General features: G+C 46.0%; 1 protein-coding gene across 1 annotated transcript in view; it reads right to left on the bottom strand.

The window, feature by feature from the left end:
* Window positions 1-21,994, bottom strand: part of GATB (glutamyl-tRNA amidotransferase subunit B) — an 85,790-nt gene that overhangs the window by 15,266 nt on the left and 48,530 nt on the right. Inside the window, exons 6-10 of the mRNA XM_031664230.1 lie at window positions 21,127-21,240; window positions 18,326-18,410; window positions 17,952-17,996; window positions 15,414-15,603; window positions 2,934-3,067 (exon numbers count right to left, since the gene is read on the bottom strand). Of these exons, the coding sequence (XP_031520090.1) occupies window positions 2,934-3,067; window positions 15,414-15,603; window positions 17,952-17,996; window positions 18,326-18,410; window positions 21,127-21,240 (568 nt within the window). The remainder of the gene's footprint in view (window positions 1-2,933; window positions 3,068-15,413; window positions 15,604-17,951; window positions 17,997-18,325; window positions 18,411-21,126; window positions 21,241-21,994) is intronic.

Below are 21,994 nucleotides of genomic sequence, written 5' to 3'. Positions count from 1 at the left end.
ATCCCGTCCATAAACTCTTCGGCACAGCTCCTGCCTCCACAGAATGGCCACAGTATTTTCAATATAAACAGCAGAATTTCTGAAAGGAGAGGCCAAGCCCGGGAGGACAGGGATGAAAGACCAAGAGGCAGGCCGGGTGCAGTGGCTCACGCCTGTAATCCCAGCACTTTGGGAGGCCAAGGCGGATGGATCACTTGAGGTCAGGAGTTCGAGACCAGCCTGGCCAACATGGTGAAACCCTGTCTCTACTAAAAAAATATAAAAATTAGCTGGGTGTGGTGGCGGGCGCTTGTAATCTCAGCTACTCAGTAGGCTGACTCGAGAATTGCTTGAAACTGGGAGTCAGAGGTTGTAGTGAGCAGAGATTGTGCCACTGCACTCTAGCCTGGGTGACAGGGTGAGACGCTGTCTAAAAAACAAAACAAAACAAAAAGACAAAGAGGCAGCAGATGCCACAGGACTTCAGGAGGGTGGCAGGTGCTTTGGCATTTAGCACACCCTGGCAAAGAGAAGGTGGCTGACACTGAGGCCCACATGTGCCTGTACTGTGAATTTTCCCCTGAAAAGCTCTCTGAGGCCGGTCCTGCCATTTTAATTTTACAGCCAGGAAACTGAAGGTCAGAGCAGCCGCGTCGGGAAGGGAACTCGTTCCCGGGGCCACCCTAACACATGGATGTGTGCATTCCTAGCCAGCGGCTAAACATGGAGTTGACACCATCTAAAGTGAACCTTTTTGAGCAAACAACTGTTGGGAGTTATTTGTCAAAACCCGGGATGCTGCTGAGACAATGACACACCCACACAGCCTGGACTCCCCCTGCCCCTGGGAGCTTGCAAGGGCCCTGCTACCTGCCTGCCTATGTGCCCCTGGGAACTCTCTTCCTGATGCCCCACAGTGACACCTACTGCCCATTCTTTCCTTCTTGAAACTTGCTTTTCCCTTGGCTTCTGTGTCACTGGTCCCCGCCCGGTTTCCTGGTTTTCCTTCTACTTCTGTGCCATCGCGCCTCCATTTCCTTCTTCTCTGCCCATGCTTCCCAGTTAAAGGCTAGAGAGCCTCAGGTTCGTTCCCCAGCCACCCTGGCACATTGCACTCTCCCTGAAAGTTCTCATCTGTCCAACAGCTTCAAGTACAGACGCTGCTAAGTCCATGTTCCACTTACACTGTGCTGTGTCCCTGGATTCCCCAAACTCTCATGCCCAGACTCACCTCAGATTTTTCCACGTGCTGTTCCCCGCGTCTGGAACTTTTCCCTGTCAACCTTGGCCTGTCTCTGCTCATCCTTTCCTCAGCTCTTAGCTTAGTTGCTACCTTCTTCCCCTCTCAGAGCACCCCCGTCACTGGCTGCAGCCACCAGCTTCAAGGCTGCCTGTCCTTTGATTCAGGGCCGGTGTCTGTCCGGGAACTGTGCTTCTCATGCTGGGCACAGGGCTTAGCACACAGCAGAGGCTAAGTGAACACGAGCTGAATAATGAACCAATGAGAACTCTCAACTGCAAACCTCTCCAAGATCTTATCAGCTGCAGACTCATAGATCTTGCCTACTGGTTAGCCCCGTGAGGGGAATGTCTGGCCCGCAGGCAGCTCGAAGTCAGCACGTCTGAAATGGAATATGGCATCTTCCCTCACCCCCGGCCTATGAAGTTTATTCCTCTTCCTTTAGCTCCTCCTGCACTGAAAAAGCCTGCCCTCTGTTTCACCTCTGCCCAAGCAAGAAATCTGGAAGCTGTGCCAGTTGAGATAATTGCTCTCAACTCGGCCTAGCTCACTTCAGCCCAGCCGCAGCCACCTTGACTCAGGCCTGGGGCATTTCTCATCCGCATTCCTGAAGGAGGTTCCCAAATGCAATTCCTGCTTCCAGTCTGCTCTCAGACACTGAATATTTGTGTCCCACCCCAAATTCCTATACTGAAGCGCGATGGTTTTAGGGGATGGGGCCCTGAAGGAGTAATGAGGTCTAGAAGAGGTCACGAGGGTATGGTCCCCATGGTGGGAATGGGGCTCCTGTAAGAAGGGACCGGAGGGCCTTCTCTCCCTCCCCCCTTCCTGTCTCACCCCTCCACTTCTGCCTGCCATGTGAGGACATCTGTGAGCCAGGCAGCGGGCTTCACCCAGGACTGTGTCAGCTGGCACCCGGATCCTGGACCTTCCCCACCTCCAAAATCATGGAAAGACATGTTGCTGAAGCCACCCAGTCTGTGGAATGCTGGTATAGTGGCCTGAGCTGAGTGAGCCACACTGCACTTCCTCAGTGTGAAACTGGCATGAGCTTGTAGTCTATGGCTACAAGAGCTGGTGATAAAGGCAGACACAGTTCTCCAGGCGGCCCTTGGTCATCTCCGCAGCTCTGTCCCTACCATTTCCACCTGCCTGCCTCAGGCCCCTGCAACTTCTGCCATTCCTGAGCCTGCTCTGCCTGCTGGTGTCTGAGCTGAACACCGCTCTGCTTTGTCTGCACGATCTGTCCCTCCCACTGTGGGACAGCTCTCCCTAGTCTTCAGGGCATGGCTCAAACACGCCCTCCCGAGGGGAACCCTGGTTGGTTCCCCAGCGTCCATTCAGCTCCCCTTTCTGTGCATTCCCAGCACCCCGTGCACGCCTCTGGCGCGACAGGATCACCCTGGGGTGGCTGCCCCCTCACAGATCTGTATCCTCCACGAGTTTGTAAATGTCTGTCTCGTTCATCTTCGTGCCCCCAGCCTCCCACACAGTGCGAAGGACACAGTGGACAGTCACAGATTTGAAGGAATAAACATATTTTTACATGGGCTAGAGAACATATTTAGAATGTGGAATCCACAGGGGATGTTTGTGTCATGTCAGGATATCCTGAGGGAGAACAGGGGGAGCCAGAAAATGGACCTGCCCTATTTCCAGTGCTTCTGGACAGGGCACATCACAAAGGAAGAAAGAAATCCCAGACCTCACTCACCTCTCACTGACAGCGAGGTTCTGTTGCTTTAAATAGCCCAGAAAAGTGTTGAGGACCCAACTAGTCACCTTTTTTGGCTCTGCCCTAGTTTCTTTCATCACATTTTGGAAGAACTCCAGTAGGCCGACTTCATTCTGTTAGAAAAAAAAAGAAAATTACATAAAGCCTTCCCAAAAATGAAAGATCAGCATTCTGAAGGCAAATCTGAAACTGTCACCCTTTGCCTCCTCTGAGACAGCCACTTTTTCTTTGCTAAACCCTGAGATGTCACCAGAAAATTCTGATCACTTTCAGCTAATGACAACTATTCTACTACTGTCACTGTGCATTTACATAGCATTTTCTCAAAAGGATAAACGCATTTTAGAGAGCCCCGACTTTGCAGACCAGAGGGATGGTAAAACTCCACATCCTCCAAACTCACTTGCTTTCTCTGTGTCTGCTGTGTGTAACCCACAGTCTCCATCCCTGAATGTTTGGCCTGACTTTAATGCCCCTTCTCTTTCCAGGCCTGTCCTCTGCTGAAGTCCTAGTAATTGCTAGAAAAGAGGGTAACAAACAAAACAAAATCAAGAAAGAACAAACAGAATATTCTACCTGTGAAAAATCAAAAGTGGATCATACTTGTATTGATCTTCACATCATGACAAGAAGTAGACAGGAATGGTTCTGAAATGTTTTCAAAATGAGGGAGAACAGGGATACACGTCACCCACTTAGGCCACTTAATAACAGGTAGATGGGGCAGCAGCCTCCCAGCCTTCTGAGCTGAGCCAGGTACAACAGGCCCTGCCTCTCATCGTGTTCTGGGAAAACGATCAGCTGCAGACTTGTTCCATTAAGACTGTACCACTTCTCCCCCTCTGGACTGTCAGCCCCATGAGTCAGGGCTGTGCTCTCCTTTTTAAAGGAATAGCTACAGCTAAGTCCATGTGGGCCATGGCAGATGCTCGGTGTTAGGCTGGTGCAAAAGTAATTTTGCACCAACCTAATATCAGCAGACGGCATTGGGGTCTCCTGTCAGCATGTATGTGTGTTGGAAATCACACAAGAGCACGCATTCTTATCATACCATGTTCACCTTTAAATACTACAACTACGCATATGATCAGCCCTGAGTCACCTATCACATTCTATACTACAGCTTGCTGCCAGCTCAGATAGATTTGACACAATCAAGAAATTTAGCTAAGTCCTACTATTTCAATAAGAAAAATTAAAACTGTGCTGCTCAGAAAGGGAAGGCTGAAATTTCCAAATTCAGAGGATATACATTTTAAGTAGCAGATTTCCCTTACCCGCAGAAATTCAAATCAAACTACACTTTTCTTGAAATGTTCCTTTTAAGTTCACACTGCACCTAAGGCTCCTACCCCTGCGCCTTTCAGAGACCCTTCCTTAACCAAAAGAACCTTCCGGAAAAAATGAGATACTGGGAAGAAGCAAGATATACTACCAAAAGTGCTCTCCGAGTGTAGCTATTGTAGCTGCTGGAACATACACACAGGCACAGCAGAAATTCCATAACAAAAAACCCTACATGTTCTTTGTAACAGATAAATTCTCTGGTGACAAGCCTACTGAATAATCCTGTAATCATCTCTTGAATCTCTTTTCAAGCCAGTGCTATTATTCTGCTCATGCTAAACCAGGGCAGAGGCCACCTCGGCAGCCCAGGCTTGACTACAGATAAAGGCAGAGCCAGGCAACATGAAGAGGAAGTTCTGCTTAACTTACGGAAAAGTATTCAAACTTCCACGAGAGTACACAAATCACGGGGGAAGCAGAAAACTGCTATCTGGCCCAAATCAGACGGGCAGAATTCCCTTTGTTCTAACCCAGACAGGCTGGCCCACTGGTAAAACGAGCTGTCAGGAGAACTCTTTGCTTTGCCAGGGAAAGAGTTTTCTAAATCCACCTAGAAATATTGCACTTAAACTCACAGACTCACAGGCTTGGCTGAGTTGCTGGGATGTGACGAATATCTATTCCTCTACCCTTGGGTGGTTTTTTTATTGGATGGATAACACGGCAAGTCAGATTTCTGTTTGTCTTTTCATGTCAGTGCTGTGATGAAGCCTCTCTGAGCTGGAACTGTACTTCACTAGGGGATACATGGTTTCAGTCCAAATTTAAAGCAGACAGGAAAATCTGTGGTGGTGATAGGGTGAGCTATAGGGAGCGGGGCTGAAGGAGGCTGAGCCGCAGCCACCCAGGGAATGATGGATCAATAAAAGCTGCACATGGGCTGCCCGCTCTGCTCTTCATAGCAGAAGCCGCTTCTCAGGGAAGAAACACACACATTCTAGTTTCCTCGTCTTCTTAGTTTTTCCATGAGATTGGCAAATGCTAATAAGCCTGGCACGAATCTCAGAAGTCTCTGGTGAACATGTCAGTGCAGCCATCTGGTTTTCTCAGAAAAACAGTGAGCCGGTAATTCCCTTACATAAAAATCATATGAAGAGCAATGCAGAAAGGCCACGGCAGCAGCGGACCTTTAACGTCCTCCTCAAAAGCCACAAGCAAGCACTCGCCTCGGGATCAATCTACCCTACATGCGACAGAACTGCAACTTCGGCGACACAGACAGCCCAGTCCCCTGGCTGACTGCGACTCTAACTGTTCCTTCAGATGGCTAAAGCAGCAGGCATGACTGGTCCTGTCTTTTGTATAATACCTGACAATCTCCACAGCTCTATGACTGGGAAACATCTTTTTCACGTTTTAATCAAATTTCCCAAAGCACTGACTTACACCCAGAGCCACGGCCAGCTCCGCCTCTCAGACGTTAACAGGAGCCCTTGATTACTAATGATTAGTCAGGTGATCAATGCTGGTGTGAGGCAAAGCAGAGGGACCTGCTCACCGCCACTGCCTGCTCAGGGAAGGAACCTTTCTACCCTGCACTAGGCCCTGGGAGCAACCTGCCTTGAAGCCGTCTTCTGCATCCCACCTTCAGAGATGATCAAATGCAAATGCTGGAAGACGTTCCAGTTGGAATACGATGAAGGCTGATTTCTCAACTGCATTTCTTGTTCTAAGTCACACACCCTGTGAAGCTGATGATAGGCCAGAAACGAGGTGGACTATATTTATTTACGAGAAGGAAACCTGATAGAGCCAGCTGCCCAGTGGCAGACTCGGAGAAGAAAAAGCAGCCCAGAAGAATGCAAGTTGAGGAACAGCTGGTTATGTGACAGGGAGTGTTCCGACAGCTACAAGGGACCCCAGATGAACCATTCTGGGCTAGTCAGAGGTGCTCAAGAGTATCTACTGAATATGTGCTAGACACAGAGCTCAGCACCGGGCCCTGTGGGTGGCTGCGTGAGGCCGCCGCTGCTGCTGAGGACAGTGATAACCAGAGTTACAGCAGCAGCGGTGACGGGCGCCAGGCACCGTCTACACACTCTCCACATTACCTCAGTTCATCCCAGCACCAACCGTCTGAGCTCAGCACTCTCAGGACTTTTACAGATGAGGACACGAGGCACTAACTTGCTTGAGGTCCCACAGCAAGAAAGCACTAGAACTAGGACCAACCTCTGCAGTTTGTGCTTTTAACCTCTGCGTGGCTCTGCCTTTGAGGAAGGAAAGGGCATGGTCTTTGCCTGCCTGGGGACTGAAACCAGCACCTAGGAGTGCCAGGCGCAATGGGAGGCAGCCAGCTCATCTGAAGAAAGCGCTGTTCCACACTTCCATTATTCTATTTGAGAGCTGCCAGCTGTTCAAAGGTTCTTAATGTATTAAAAATGTTGCAAGGAAATTAACTTTGAAATCAGAAGGAGAAAATGGCAGGTTTACTTTCTGCCTTTGCCAGTGTACACCTAGGCCACGTGGCACTCAGCTGTGGCATGACACACACCCGTTCCCAGACCAGGAAGGAAGACAGCTGCACGCCCACCGCACAGACCGTGCTGGGCCCTGGGGACGGAGGGCGGCCAGAGCTCCTCTGCCCCTCTCCCGCCCCCTGCCTTGCCTCTGCATCCCCTCCCCACGCTACTGCTGCCCCAGAAGAGGTCCTGTGAGCACACCCAGACCTGGACACTGCACAATCCTGATCAGGACAAATCCTGTTATTTCTCATACTGGTTTGGTACTAAGCATATTGTATTTTATTTATTATTGCATTCTAATTCCTCTAATAGAGTAACTCCTACCTAACTGGGCAGGTCATGCCTGTGATGGGAGCTGCTGACTACACAGAGGCTCTGCATCTGCAGATGGAACCACAGGGGTTTCCACTGGACAAGGCTCTCCCATGTCACAAGGTGTCATTTTGCAGAGGCACACACTGGAATTGCATCTGTCCCCTGTGCAGCGGGGTGCTGGGCTGAGCAGCTGCTGAGCATGTGTGCAGACGCTGGAGGAGGCTCATCACCTGCGAATCAACGCAGGCCCTGCTGTTTCATTATTCCTGTGGATTTGGTCATTCCTACAAAGTGAGAACAACAAAACTCAAATACAACAGCTATGTAAAAAAATGGCCCTGAAAATAACACCAAATGCTAGCGCTGGGGATGGCAATGAAGCAAAGAGGCCCAGGACAGTGATGGCTCTCAGCCAGAAAGCAGGCGTCAGGACAAGGCTAAGGACTAGAATGTTCACTGGGGCGGTGGCTTGGGTGGGTGATGTGAATTGGTGCCCCTTCCGCTTTTCACAGAAACAAGAAGCTTCTGCAAAAATCTTTCCGCGAGTGCTCCTGTGAACAGAAAAATTACTCGTTTAGAGAGGCCTCGTCAGTGGAGAAAACAAAAGGAAGTTAATTGGTGGTGTGAGGCTGGCACAGGAAACACGACCACCCCCTCGAGAGTGTCAGGAGAAAGCTAGAACAATGCAGGGCCTCCACTGCTGCTGGCAAGAATACAGGGATCTGCAGAGGCTCTGAAATGGACCCACAAACACCACGGGTGTGTTCTCCCAAGCAACATACAACTAGGGGTCCAGGGCCCTGTTCTGGTCCCCACAATTGTTATTCCTGGGTCATTTCCCCAGCAGGGCTTGGGAGCCGCTACAATCTGAGCAAACCTTTGGGCCCAACCATTTCACTTGTGCTATGTTCACAGCAAAGCCGGAAAGTAGACAGATCGTGAGTTCAACTCAGGCACCAGTTCCATTCAGGGGATATTCAGACTAACGTGAAAATGACCTTACATCCTCTGCGATGCAGTAACTGCAGGGGAGATGCTGAAGGAAACCAATTTGGGAATAACAACTTCCCCCGAATAATCAAAATCCAAATTCAGGTACTACAAGCTGACAGCAGACCGGCACAGCTAAAAGGCTGCATCTGCACGAATGGGACACAGGCAGTGTGTTGTCAAGAAATCAATTCCAATTGTAGTCACATTCCAGTGCGCCGAACACCACCACTGCCAAATCGTCCCCACGTGGAAGGAACCTGAGTTGCTCAACAGGAGCTTTCTGGCTGGAGCTTAGAAACAGCAACAGAGGCAGTGAGGATTTGCTGCCTTCCTCCAAGATCTGCCTGAAACCTGAACTAATACATATTTATCCTGAAAAGGAAATTATTCCACAGGAAATTGGGCTTTGGGATGGGTTGGGGACAGAACCCCTGTGGGTCCCCAAGGCTGGCACTCCTCCCTGCACTGTCTCCCTACTGGGCAGAATCCTGAGGGGTCACATGGCTCTGAGCCCAGAGCATCTTCCCCTCTGAAAGCTCCTCATCCCTTGCATCCAAAAGAAATGAACGGCTGGTTTTACAGAAGTAGAGTTAGATGATACATCTTTTTATTCAACTTTACCAGAACAAAACTTGGTTACTTTTCTAGTGTATAGACTCACTGTAAAAGCACCCTTAAGCTAGCAAACTCTGGATGCAATTTTTATAAAATGAAGAATAAAATCAATTTGAAAATTGCACGGAGCTGAAATATGGTGTCTGACGATGTTGGCCAAATGGATTTTCCTTCAACAGTAGTTAGAAGGTGAGTTACTTTGCACCTCAGTAAGTCTGGCCAGTCTAAAACCAGTCAATATGGTTTTAGATACTATTAGCTTTAAAGTAGTATTACATATGGGATATATAGATATTTATCACGGGAAATTATTTTACAGGCAATTCATCCAGAAAGCAGACCTGGTCATTTCTAGTTTACCAGCCACTTAACAGAAAATTCTTGAAAAACAATCCACTTAACAACCAGCTGTAGTCACATCTTTCCTGTTTCTTTGTCCCTTGGCGACACCTTCACCTTTTCCATGATGTCAGAAACAAAGGATTATGATTTTAAAAGTGGAAGAACCAGCTGGAGAGAATGAAGTTGTAAGTAAGATGACACATCCTGAGGCTGACTATAAAGACAAACACAAGCCTACGGCAGCCCAGGGTGCTGACTCAAGGGCTCGCAAGCACATCTTCCACAGTCTCACTGGGGCCATGCTGGATTTTTCTACAACCCTGCCTTTCGTGACTCTCAAAGAACCATTTCAGCGTGTTGCTTGGTGTCAACACTCTTGTCCCTGGTGGCATATTCTTTGGAGTCTGCTTGGCTGTATTTAGGCTTTTCTAGATTCAGTGATGTGGCTGTGTCTGTCATCTTCGGGGTAAGTGAGTCATCACCCCCTCTTTCAGCTGGGGAGGGAAACAGCTCCGGTTACCCTGCAGAGCCCTCCCAGCTCCAAAGTGTCAGAGGTCAGATGTGGAATCAAGGGTGTCTGTCCCCGAGTCAGTGTTTTAACTCCATGCCCTGTAGGGCTGCTCCGGAGAGACGTGGAAAAGCTGAAGCACTGACATTTGGAACTAGCATCCGGCACTGTAGTCAGGGTGGCAGGCCCTCAAAAAAACACTCAACTCGGGATGCCCTGGCTTCCTCCACTGAAATCTCCCACAGGTGAGCTTCAGATCTTCCCATCTACTGACTTCATGCACAGCCAGGGCCCTGTGAGCTCATCTCTGCTTCCTACCAAGTACCCATTACGTGCCAGGCTTGAAGGACAGGAGGCACCAGGCAAAATCAAGCCACAAACTCTGCCCTATGTGGAGACACTTTTCAGATTCTTTTTTCTTTTTTTAAATTTTAGAGACAGGGTCTCTCTCTGTTGCCCAGGTTGTACTGCGGTGCACGACCACAGCTTGCTACAGCCTCAGATTCCTGGGCTCAAGCAATCCTCCCACCTCAGCCTCCCAAGTAGCTGGGACTACAGGTGTGTGCCACCATGGTCAGCTAATTAAAAAACATTTTTTTTTTGTAGAGACAGGGGTCTCACTATGTTGTTGCCCAAACTGGTCTCGAAATCCTGGCCAAAAGGGATCCTCTTACCTTGGCCTTCCAAAGTGCTGGGATTACAGGTGTGAGTCACTGTGCCTGGAACTTCCCAATGATTCAGACAGGACTCAAGTGCCTCCAGCAGCAGGTTTAAGAAACACAATAAATAAAGCTGCAGAGGACAGCTTATATTACTTTTCTTCTAACTTTATTTTTCCACTTGGAAAATAGACATGATTTCTGCTTTTCATTGGCGTTGACTGATTTTCACTAAATTTAGTGGATGGCACTTTATGTTTATTTATAGGGCAGTCTGGCATCTTAAAAACCAATAGGAGTGGTAACAACTTTTAAATGAATCTATGTTCTGTGACTGTGCAGAACAAAACGCTAGTGGCATGAACGTTAACAAAAGTAAAAACTCTACTTTCTCCACTAACGAAACAAAAGTGACCACCAACAGCAATTAACTAAAAACATTATTTCTGTTTGACATTATAGTACATTTTATAAGCAAGCGGGCAGCAGGGCTTAGGAATGAAGAGACTGGGCCTTGAAGTCAGCATGCTCTGAACGTGGCTCCAACATGGGCTTGGGGAAGTTACTGCACCAGGGAGGTTACATTTCCCTACTTGTAAATGGGGAGAGCAGCAGTCCCTGCCTCAGAGGGTTGCTGTAAGGATAGATTAAAAAGTGGTACAATGTGACTTGCAGAGCATGCTAGAAGCAGGCAGCCTTTTCTAGGCTGCTTAGGCAAATGGCTACAATGCTTTTGTGTTCTCTGAGTGAAGTCAAGCACAGGGTTTAGGAAGAGATGCCCCATGGATACCAGATGGGAAGGATTTTGCTAAGAATAATGCACACGCATATAATTCTGATCATTCTATTATAATAACGACTACTGATATATTGACTCCGAGAAAAACTTGTTATGCTATTAGAATCTCTCGTTTTTCAGAATCCGAATGCCTGGATTTCAGCTTCAACATTTCTATTCTTTAATCTTTACAAATGAGGTCATGTAGAGAAAAGGAAATGCTTATATACTGTTGCTGGGAATGTAAATTAGTACAGCCTCTATGGAAAACAGTATGGAGGTTCCTTAAAGAACTACAAATACTAGTTAAGTTTATGATTATGAAATAAAAACTAAGTAACAACAACAACAAAAAAAACTACAAATAGAGCTACCATTCAATCCAGCAATCCCACTACTGGGCATCTAGCTAAAGGAAAAGAAATCATCATTTAAAAAAGATACCTGCATGCAAATGTTTATCACAGCACTAGTCACAACAGTGAAGATATGGAATCAACGTAAGTGTCCATCAACGGATGACTGGATAAAGAAGTTGTGGTATATCTACACAATGAAATGTTATTCAGCTATAAAAAAGATGGAATCATGTCTTTTGCAACAACATGGATGGAACTGGAGGCCACTATTTTAAGTGAAACAACACTGAAACAGAAAATCAAATACCACATGTTCTCACTTATAAGTGGGAGCTAAATAATGTGTACCCAGGGACACAGAGTGTGGAATAACAGACACTGAAGACTTGGAAGGGTGGGAAGGGAAAAAGGGATGACAAATACTTACTGAGTACAATGTATATGATTTGGGTGACGGTTACACTGTAAGTCCAGATTTTCCACTATGCAATATATCTATGTATCAAAATTGCACTTGTAGCCCCTAAATTTATATTATAATAAATTTTATAATCATAAATATTTGTGTATAATTTTATAATATATACAAATTTATATATAGAGAAAAGCTAACCTTGCTACTCTAGCTTATGTCAAGTTGCCTTGATATATATATACACGTACACAGGCACAAAATCAAGTTGCCTTGATTTCTCACACAGGAAATTGACTTCATACATATATAAAAGAAATCGATTTCATATATATATATGAAATCAAGGCAACTTGACATAAACTAGAGAAGCAAGGTTAGATAAATAGGTTGAAGTTTTACGTGGGGCAAGATACCCCATGATTCTCTGGGTCGTCAAAGCATGGTTTATATATCTGACCTTTGGAAACAGGGATGCTGTTATCAGGAACATTGCTTCTCCCAGGATTTTCCTGTGTGCTGTGATAACATCCCATTCACTCACCCATCTGTCCACCCAGTCATGGAGTACCTACTATGTGTCAGGTATTGTGTGTGGTAGACGCTAAAGTACAACATTAGAGTTCTGTAATATGAACAATAATTTGGTGCTCACTGCATGATAAAATGACAAGGTAAATTAAAGACTGGAGTTAAATTCTGAAGTTTGTCATCATTTGTGGGTGAGGTGTGCGTGGGGGTGGGCATGTGCATGATGCTTAATTTAATAAGCAATCCGAAGACACAGAGCTCAGAGTCGCAGCTCTGCAAAGCACACTTCCACCACTGCTATTTATTTAATGAATACTCCTGGGCGCTCTTTACATTGAAAGATGGTTCATTAGATTTGTGCATCTGCCCTTCTCAGCAATCTGTTGTGTTTCTGATGAAGGCAGGAAAAAACATGAACATATCATTTTCGGGTATGTTATGAGTAACGCAGCTTCCAATGATTACAAAGTCATAAAGGGCTCAGGCTGCCTAATTTCAGGAAAACGATTTGTCTGAATCATTCTCTTTCCATTCCAATCTCATTCTAATCTCACTTATCTTGGAAATTTCAAGTACTAGCCCTTTAAAGGAGAAATACTAATCACCCAGTACATTATCTGCAAGCCATAAAAATAAGCATGTTTTTAAGGTATCAAAAAAAGTCCTTTCAAAAATGGCCAAAAAATTCACCCTTTTTTTTTTCCAACCAAGTTAACCACTACCTCTTGTGGGCCCTGATCCTACATTATTCATCTATCTAGTGTAATCTGTCCTGGGGGCTGGTTATTGTAGTGTATGTGTGTATGTGTGTGTGTGTGTGTGTGTTTGTGTGTGTGTGTGTATAAATTCTTGGAAGTCAAAAAAAAAAAATCTTAAAAAACATCTTTTGTTTCTGTCTCAGTACCTGCTGCACAGAAGATACTAATAAAAGTGCTGAACTAGGCCGGGCATGGTGGCTCACACCTGTAATCCCAGCACTTTGGGAGCCAGAGGCAGGCAGATCACTTGAGGCCAGGTGTTCAACCAGCCTGGCCAACATGGCAAAACCTCATCTCTACCAAAAATACAAAAAATTAGCCAGGAGTGGTGGCACATGCCTGGAATCCCAGCTACTCGGGAGGCTGAGGTGGGAGGTGGCTTGAATCCGGGAGGCAGAAAATGCAGTGAGCAGAGATCATGCCACTGCACTCCAGCCTGGGCGAGAGTTGAGATCCTGTCTCAAAAAAAAAAAAAACAAAAACAAAAAAACTGAACTAAAAACTGAAGGTAGGTTTCCCCATACAGGCCTTTAAACTATTAAAATAAAGACTCACTCATTTGCCAGCCCCTAGCAAACACCTATTTAAGGCCTACTAGCTTTGGGCACCATGCAGGACCCATGAATAAAGATAAGGACACAAACACAAACACAAAAATGTTCCTGCCCTCATGGAGCTTATGCTCAGTGAGGTGAGGCAGACGCTGTCCCCATTACCCCTCATCAATGGCCGAGAGTGACAATCCTATGGAAATGCCCTCTGAAGGGGGCACAGATTCTCATACAGTGCCTTGAACAGAAACAGCTGTATTCTTCAGAGGAGATTCTGAAAGCTTCTTTCACTCTCTTATGGAGACAGCTAATATACACACACACACAAATTAATGTTATCTATAGTGGATTTCTCTATGAAATCACATTTTGAGCAAAGAAACCTTGGCCATTTCTTGGTTCATCATACACTACCTCAAAGGGTAGGCTTGGGCTCCTGCTGAGTGGAGGGAGGTAACTTAAATCTTCGAGGCTGAGTAGCCTTGGTACCTTCCTCCCATCTCCTGTGTAATTTCACAAATAGTAATAAAAGATAGGGCTAGAATTCAGTGTTTATTTCAAGTGGGTTGGAAACTCAAGTGGTCAAGATGGTGGGGAAGACTGAAATACAGTTTTGTTACATCAACCTAGGAAAAATACATGAATTGTAAGAGGCTTTAGGTTAAGAGCTCCCCTGTACGGAATGCTGACGGACTGAGTCATAGTCAAAATGTGGCATTAAGCACTGCTGATGTTGTGCTCATCTGTGCTGAGTAGCAGAGAAGATGAAGCAGTCCTTGCCTTCAAGATGCTGAACAACATACACTAATAAGCACTTAGAAGACAGTGATACAATTGCCAGAAAGGTAAGAAGAAGATCAAACGGCAGCCCTGCTTCTCCAAGTAGCTGATTTATGGATGATGAAGAGAGAATCATTCATTCAACATGCATCTGACTGCCTACGTTGTACTGTAAATGCTAGGATGTTATTGGAAGTGTATAAATAGACATGCATACATATATTCCAGCATCCCAATGTAGTTATGATTGGCCATCCAAAAAGCAAAAATCCAGAGTTCCCACAGATTCTGCTGCCCCAAAAGATGAGTGTGGCATATACTGATTCCCTGGAAGAGGCAGCAACAAAACTTCCCACTTCCTAACAGACAAAACGACGACAACTGTGACAAAATGCTGCCCTCACCGATGCTGCATCACTTTAATGCTGCCATGACAAAGAAAACCACAAAGCCCCAGGCAGCTCTGAAAAGGATGGAAAATCCCTAAGCAGATCTCGACAGTGTCAAGTTCTCCACCGGCCCCGTCAGACGCAGCCTTAAGCCTCAAAGGACTGATACTTTTAGTTAGAGTTTTCAGCATTTCGTGTGGAATAAATGTTTTCTTCTGAAATTGGCAACACAACTGGCTGGCTTTTGGGAACGCAACCTCCTGCCAGCCCTGCCACGGCTTGACACCGCTAGACATCCCGAAACCCTATATACTGATTTTCTTTTGTCCTTCAGACACAGGGGAAAAGCTCATCCATAACATCTGGATGGTCTTCAAGAAGTCTCCACAGCTGCTGTGGGCAGGCGTTCATTTCTACGCAGAAGAAATGACTAACACAAGATTGCGTTTCATCTTCCGGTTGTATGAGGAGCATTTACCATACAGGGCAGTGAGCAAAGGTTACTACATCTTATTCTTCTCAGTAGCATCTATGGTACAACCTAAGAAACATGCCCACCCCACTTAGAGCCCATGGCAGCCTGTGTGTGGCAGGCCTCTGAAGGACACTGCCCCATCTGCTGAGCCGAGATCGTCTTGGCATCCGATCGATACCTACCAGCAAAGTGAAGCTGTGTTCCAGCAGCATCCCATACTGTTGGACGAGCCTCTCTCGGGTCACGCTGGGGAGCTCCGGGAGTGTCTCCCGAATCTGGTCAATATTGATCACTTGCTGTGGGTCTGCACCTGCGGGCAGAGATGTGGCGTCGTAGAGCACCAGAGGAGGCAGGTTGGGTTCTGGCATGAACCTGGGCAGACAGAGGAGAGGAGACAGGACCTGAATCTGGAGTACTTGGATTAATGAGAAAACAAAACCTACCCCAGTAACATGAATGTTTCTGTGTTTAGATGCCACGTTACTTGCAAATATCTTCAAATGTCCTATTACGTCAATTCTGTTTCCCAGGGAAGCCTTTGCATCGGTGTCAAAACCTCCAAACCCACCCCTCTCCATGCTTATAAATAAGATGAGTGAAAGGACAACACAGGCTTGAAGCCACACTGGGATTTGTAACTGTGGATACATAATTCATTCCACAGTTCATCAGGAATTGTGTCCACAGTTGTGTGCTGCTTCATGACGGGGATGTGTTTGTAGAGATGTGTCGTTAGGTGATTTTGTCATGGGACCATCACAGAGTACACTCACATGAACCCGGATGGTACAGCCTACTACACATAGGCCATGTGGAACAGCCTACTGCTCCAAGGCTACTGAGTGTCCCAAATCCTGTAGGCAACTGTAACACAATAGCATTGGTGTATCTAAGCATGTCTGAACAAGAAAGGGACAGTAAAAATGCCATGTGATAATCTCATGGGACTCCTGCAGCATACATGATCCACTGTTGACAGAAGCATCCATATGCACGCAGGACTATGTCTTCATAAAGACACAGGCTGGAAAAAATAGGACCGAATGAGGACAATTTGCTTATCAGAAGGAAAGGTGACTTACCCCATTTCAACATTTCTACTATTTTTAGCAGCATTTACATAAATAAAAAAATGAAAGGAAAAAAATTTATCCTTGAGAAATAGAAGAAATGAATATATTTTGCCTAAATAAAATATGACAGCTGGAGGAGAGGGAGGGAGGGATGAAGAGGTGGAGCACAGGGCATAGCCAGGCAGTGCAACGTCTTTCTCGGTGCGACACGATGGTGGATGCATGTCATTGTGCATATGTCAAACCCCACGCAATGTGCCACACAACAGGGAACCCTAGTGTAAACCATGGACTCTAGCCAACACGGAAGTGTGAATATTGGTTTCATCATTGTAACAAATGAGCATCTTGCATTACTGTGTCACATAACAGGAGACTCTGGGGGTAGAGTGGGGAGGGAGAGTACCTGAGAACTTTGGACTTTCCATTCAATTTTACTGTAAAGCTAAAACAGCTCTAAAAAATGAAAGGAATTAATTTTTTTAAACGTGAAAGCTGCACCATCGCATGTAATCTTATGAAACAAGATGTCCCTCCCTCTGTTCTTGTCCAGCACTAATGGTTTCTCTCTGCCCACTTTTGTCAAACGGCTTATGTAAAAAAAGCAGGGTATTCAGAAGAAGTGGTGGTTCGGAGGGAATGGATTCGAAGCACACACTACCCATCGCTTCACTGCCAGATCTCTTCTGTGAGTTAGTCTGGCTTCTGAAGGCAAGAGGAAATCCACGGGAAGTTCCTGCAGCTCATTATCATTGGAGGCATCACACTGAAGCCACGGGCGGATGGAAAGCCAGACTCCACACTTAGGGGAAGGCACACCAACAGGGCAGAGAGCAACACTCAGGAATAAAGTGGGCTCCTGGGAGAACAGACTCACCCGGGAAGTTCACGGTTAATTAAAATAATTTTGACTCTAGCAGACACACAATGGGAGTTCTTGGGGTGAGGTTCACGGGAAGGGTTTATGAGTTTCTTCTTTCCCACATAAGCATGCTAATTTTGATTCTCACTGATAACAACAGCTACACTTGCATCTTTCTGCCCTTCACAAAGGAAAGGTGGCTGATCTCACAACTTTGTTGCTTAAAACTTCAACCTGCTAAACTCAATGAGAAAAAAAATAAAAGTTTCAATTTATCTTATGCCTGTTCTTAGTATCAGCTTTATTTGTGGGTCTCATATTAAGTAGTTCAACTTAATTTATCATGAAACAGCATCATGTGAGGTTCAAGGGAACTACCATCAACATATGCTATCAATATCTCTTTTCTTGTTTCTTCTCAAGGAGCTTCATTCAGCATAGTACTGAATCGGTTATTGAACTCAAGAATAAGAAGAGCCTAGACCCCAACCTCAACTGCCATCCTCTTAGCTCAACTATGACAACTTCGACACAAAAGTGGATGAACAAGTTCTTCCAAAAGCTGAATCAGTCAAACAAGGCACTCTGAGGCTACCAAATCAAGAAACTAGTACTTCTCTCAGTATGCATATCGAAGAGGAAGTCCAGATGTCCCATCATGTAACAACAATGACAAAAAGTGGTTTCTCAAAATTGTTCAGGATCATTACGTTGAACTTTAAATGAACTTGAAATACGCCCCAGCCCCCGATATATAGCAGTATTTTGCCATAAGGAGTAACCACCTGTAGTCCTGTTTTCCTTCTTTGTCTCTCATTGACATGGTGCACCTGCAATAGTTAAATAAGAAAACATTAAACATTGCAAGCAGTACTGGCCAGCCTGTATGCAGGGAAGGGCTCCCCTACCAATAAGGGACACAGGCAAAATTGAACTCTGTGGCCTTCCATGGGAAAACCTTAAGTGAATACATTAAAAAAAAAAATCATAAAGAAAGCAAAATGTACAGAATGATCTTTTTTTTTTTTTTTTTTTGAGGAAACCTAAGAGTGGAGAAGCTAAGTGCCTCCTTCACGGTCACATGGCTGGCCAGCGGCTGAGCCCAGCCCTCTCGCACCCCGCCTGGCTGTGGTCAGGACGCTCAGCAATGCGAACTCACCCCAGCTGGTAATGAAATGAGCGTGTTTCGTTCAGAATTTCACCTCCATTCTCAAGTTCATTGATTTGCCTCTGAATTTCATAGTCTAGGAAAAACACACTAATTTAGCATCATATTTTGATTATACCTTTCATCTAGTCAAGCAATAATTAGAAACAACCTTTCTCAATCTTTAAGTAAAAAAAAAATCAAGAAGATTGTTTATAATTATCTTTCCCTTACACACTGTATTTCCCTCTCACTGCCATCACAGAATACTGGTGCTGGAAAGGGCCTTAGGAAGGCAGGCTCCCTCCGTGTTGAGACAATTCAGGTTCAGAGAGATCATTACGCAACCCCATGCAGATGACATGACTTGGCAGAAGTGGGGCTGGGCCCAATATCTAGGTCTGAGATTGCTGCCTACCAAGGGTTCTTACCCTGGAAGCCTGGGATGGGCTTCAAAGGCTCTGGTACCCCCAAAATTATACACAAAGTGTGGGTTGTGTGCATATGTGCAGGTTTTGGAGAGAGGGTCCAGCATTCGCATTCTTTACAGAGGGACCCACGGCCCTGAATGATTAAGATCCATGGAATGAGGGAGGCTGTGGGGATCTAAAACACAATCACAATTGCTAAGCTGCTGCTGCTGCCTTTTTTTTTTTTTTTGAGAGATGGGGGTCTCACTATGTTTTCCAGGTTAGTCTCAATCTCTTGGCCTCAAGCAATCCTCCTGCTTTGGCCTCCCGAAGTGCTGGGATTACAGGCCAGGCATGAGCCACTGAGTCCAGCCTGCTAAGCTTCTTTATGAAAATATCTTGAGCCTCCACCTTAACTCTCCTTCCCACCATGTACTACCTTCCCTTGCCCAAACCTAAACCCTTTATCCGAGCTGCTAAGAGGCAGCAACACCAACACATGTCAGTTTTTGCTGCCCATCTCTCCCCAGCTCCAGTGATCTCTTTGGTTGACACGAGATGATGGCTAAATGGCCTGACACCGGGAGAAAAAGGTGGTGGAAAGAATCACAGACTTGGAGAATTGAACCCATAGTAGTAAAGCTTTGGCTCTTCCACTCTGAGTCAGACCACAGGGAGAGTTCTCCCTCAGACTGGTCCTCCAAAGAGTTCTTCATAGGACAGGAGAAGCCTAGGGACAGACAAAAAGATGCCGGGGTCTCTTTCATAACTTGTGGATGACTCTACCTAAAATCTGGCTGCTTTTTTTAGGTTACTATCACCAACTCTTAAAATAACGGGTCCCAGCCCACTACTACCTGCATTTCCTCCATTTCTTCCACGCTTCCCACCAACTTGGCTTATAAGGGTTTTCCCTGACTCAAACCTTTCCCGGCTTTGGGAACATGGGTTATGTCCCTTTCTGGAGGCAGAACAGTTCACCATCTTTAGTCTGCCTTCATGTGGGAGCCTACCCCTTCCCTCTCTGCTCCCATAAGCTATCCCTTTGACCACTTTAATGCCTTTTTCCTGAAGACTGTCTTCATTGAGGCTGGTTGATTCACTTGAGGTTCAGGACAATAAGGTTTAACACAAGACTAGAATCATCTTTTCTGTACTGTTTCTAATATTTTCTTGACAAGACCAGGGCTCTATTAAACATTCTGGCTACAGCAAAACTTTGGCAACAAACTCAGTTGTCTTGGTCTCTGTGCACTCTTGAAGCGGTGCACTTCAAACTCCATCCCTCCTTCTTCCTCTCTAGATAGCTTTGGTTTTAAAAAATCTTTTTAGTACTCTGAGGTCCTCCCCTTGAATTCACAGTTACCTATATCTATGGGATTTCCCAGATATTTATCCTGCTAAACTATTTTAATTATTATACATTTATCATCAATGAAATACCCACAGTGTGCGCTCCAGAAAGACTACTCTTTGACTGCATGGGCACATAACCTAGCAGTTAAAAAGAATATAAAAAGCAGGAAAACATAATGACCACTTAGGTCAAGCCACGGTCAATCTAAAATGAACAACCATGCCCTTATAAATCTCAGGCTGGTCAGAAAGAAGGTAGAAAATAGTAAAACATAGCCATGATCTTCTGTGGATCCTCTGATAAACAGGTAGAGTCTAATTTCCCCTCAAGTCTGCTTTGAATTCAATGTAATTTTCTTTTTCTTTTCTCAGAGATAGAGTCTTGCTCTGTCGCCCAGGCTAGGGTGCTGTGGCGCGATCACAGCTCACTATGACCTCAAACTCCTGGACTCAAGTGATCCTCCCTCCTCAGCCTCCTGAGTAGCTGGGACTACAGGTGCACACCACCATGCCTGGCTAAATTTTTAACTTTTTGTAGAGATGGGGTTTTGCTATGTTGCCCAGGTGGTCTTGAACTCCTGGCCTCAAGCAATCCACCCACCTTGGCTTCCCAAAGTGCTGGGATTATAGGCATGAGCCACTATGCCTGGCTTCAATCTACTTTGAACAGAATACACTGGAAGTGACACTGTGTGAGTTCTACAGCTTAGGACTCACTTCTGCCTTCATCCTCCTGAAATGCTCCCACTGCCTCATAAGAAAGCCAAGGTCAGGCAAGTGCATGAAGAAAGATCACATGGATGGAGAAGCCTAGTAGACATCGGCATCAAGGCCCCAGGGTGTGAGACAGACTACCATGGACCCTCTGCTTCAGCTGGCCTCCTGGTTTCCCACAGCCACATGAGTGAGCTGACGCAGGACCAGCAGAACGGGCCAGTGAAAACGAAAGTAGTTCTTGCATAAGCCCCTACGTTTCTGGGTTGTTTGTTACCCAGCAGGAGAGAAACAATAGGAAGAAGGACGCTAGGAGCAGCAGCTGGCATTCACCTATGGCTTTGGCCAGGAACCTGATGCTGTTGAGATTCTTCACTTCCGTTCGAACGCCCAAAGGCTCCCCAGGGTGATGCACGGATATATTGGCATCCACTCTCAACTGGCCCTCTGGAAGGAGAGAGAAAAACAACTCCTTAGAAATTCTTGGAGGTGACATGGTCTTTTAAAGGCAGGAAGTGTCAAAGGAAGCAGCATCTAACTCTACCTGCTGTTTAGTTACAGCAGCCTAACTTCAGAGTTAGGCTCTGAAGTACATGGCTGTACTTCTGGCCCCTCGAGAGGGGTTACAGTCCTGAGGCATCTACGGTGTGCGCCTGCACATGTGAGCACATACAGATGTGTGTGTGCGCACATACCAAAGAGAAGTTTTAGACACGCCAGCTGGAGAGATCTAATGTTTTTGTGCTAAATAAGAAAAACAAAACTATTAAAATAGAGATTGACTCTGCAGTTTTATACCGAAGTTTTTTTCCAACTGTCAGAGCTGAGTTGGAGGAAAGGCCTCATATATCTGATAACCCTACACTGCTCTCCAATGGAATGTGGATTTCTAACAGTGATTCCAGGAGATTTAGAGGAGAGTCCTTGAGAATTTGCAGCTCAACGGCAAGAACTGAAACCTGGGCTTTTCCCCCTCCTCCTTCCTCCAGGTACCGTAATAATCTCCTCCTTCCACAAACATGACTCCGAATCCTTCCTGACGATTTGCCACAGCAGAAAGGCAGCGCTGTTACGAAGTCGGGAGTCTGTGGTGGGACTCAGAGAGGTGCTGACCCCATGCTGGGAGGACCTTCTTTGACCCTGGAGGCCCCTCAGATTAGGAGCAACAAGCCCTAAAGAAACAGGCAGTGTGTGGGGAGGA

Source organism: Papio anubis, chromosome 3, assembly GCF_008728515.1.
Source record: "Papio anubis isolate 15944 chromosome 3, Panubis1.0, whole genome shotgun sequence".
NCBI classification, from domain to species: Eukaryota; Metazoa; Chordata; class Mammalia; order Primates; family Cercopithecidae; genus Papio; species Papio anubis.
Note: the sequence above shows the minus strand (reverse complement) of the source record. Positions and strands in the feature narration are given on the sequence as shown.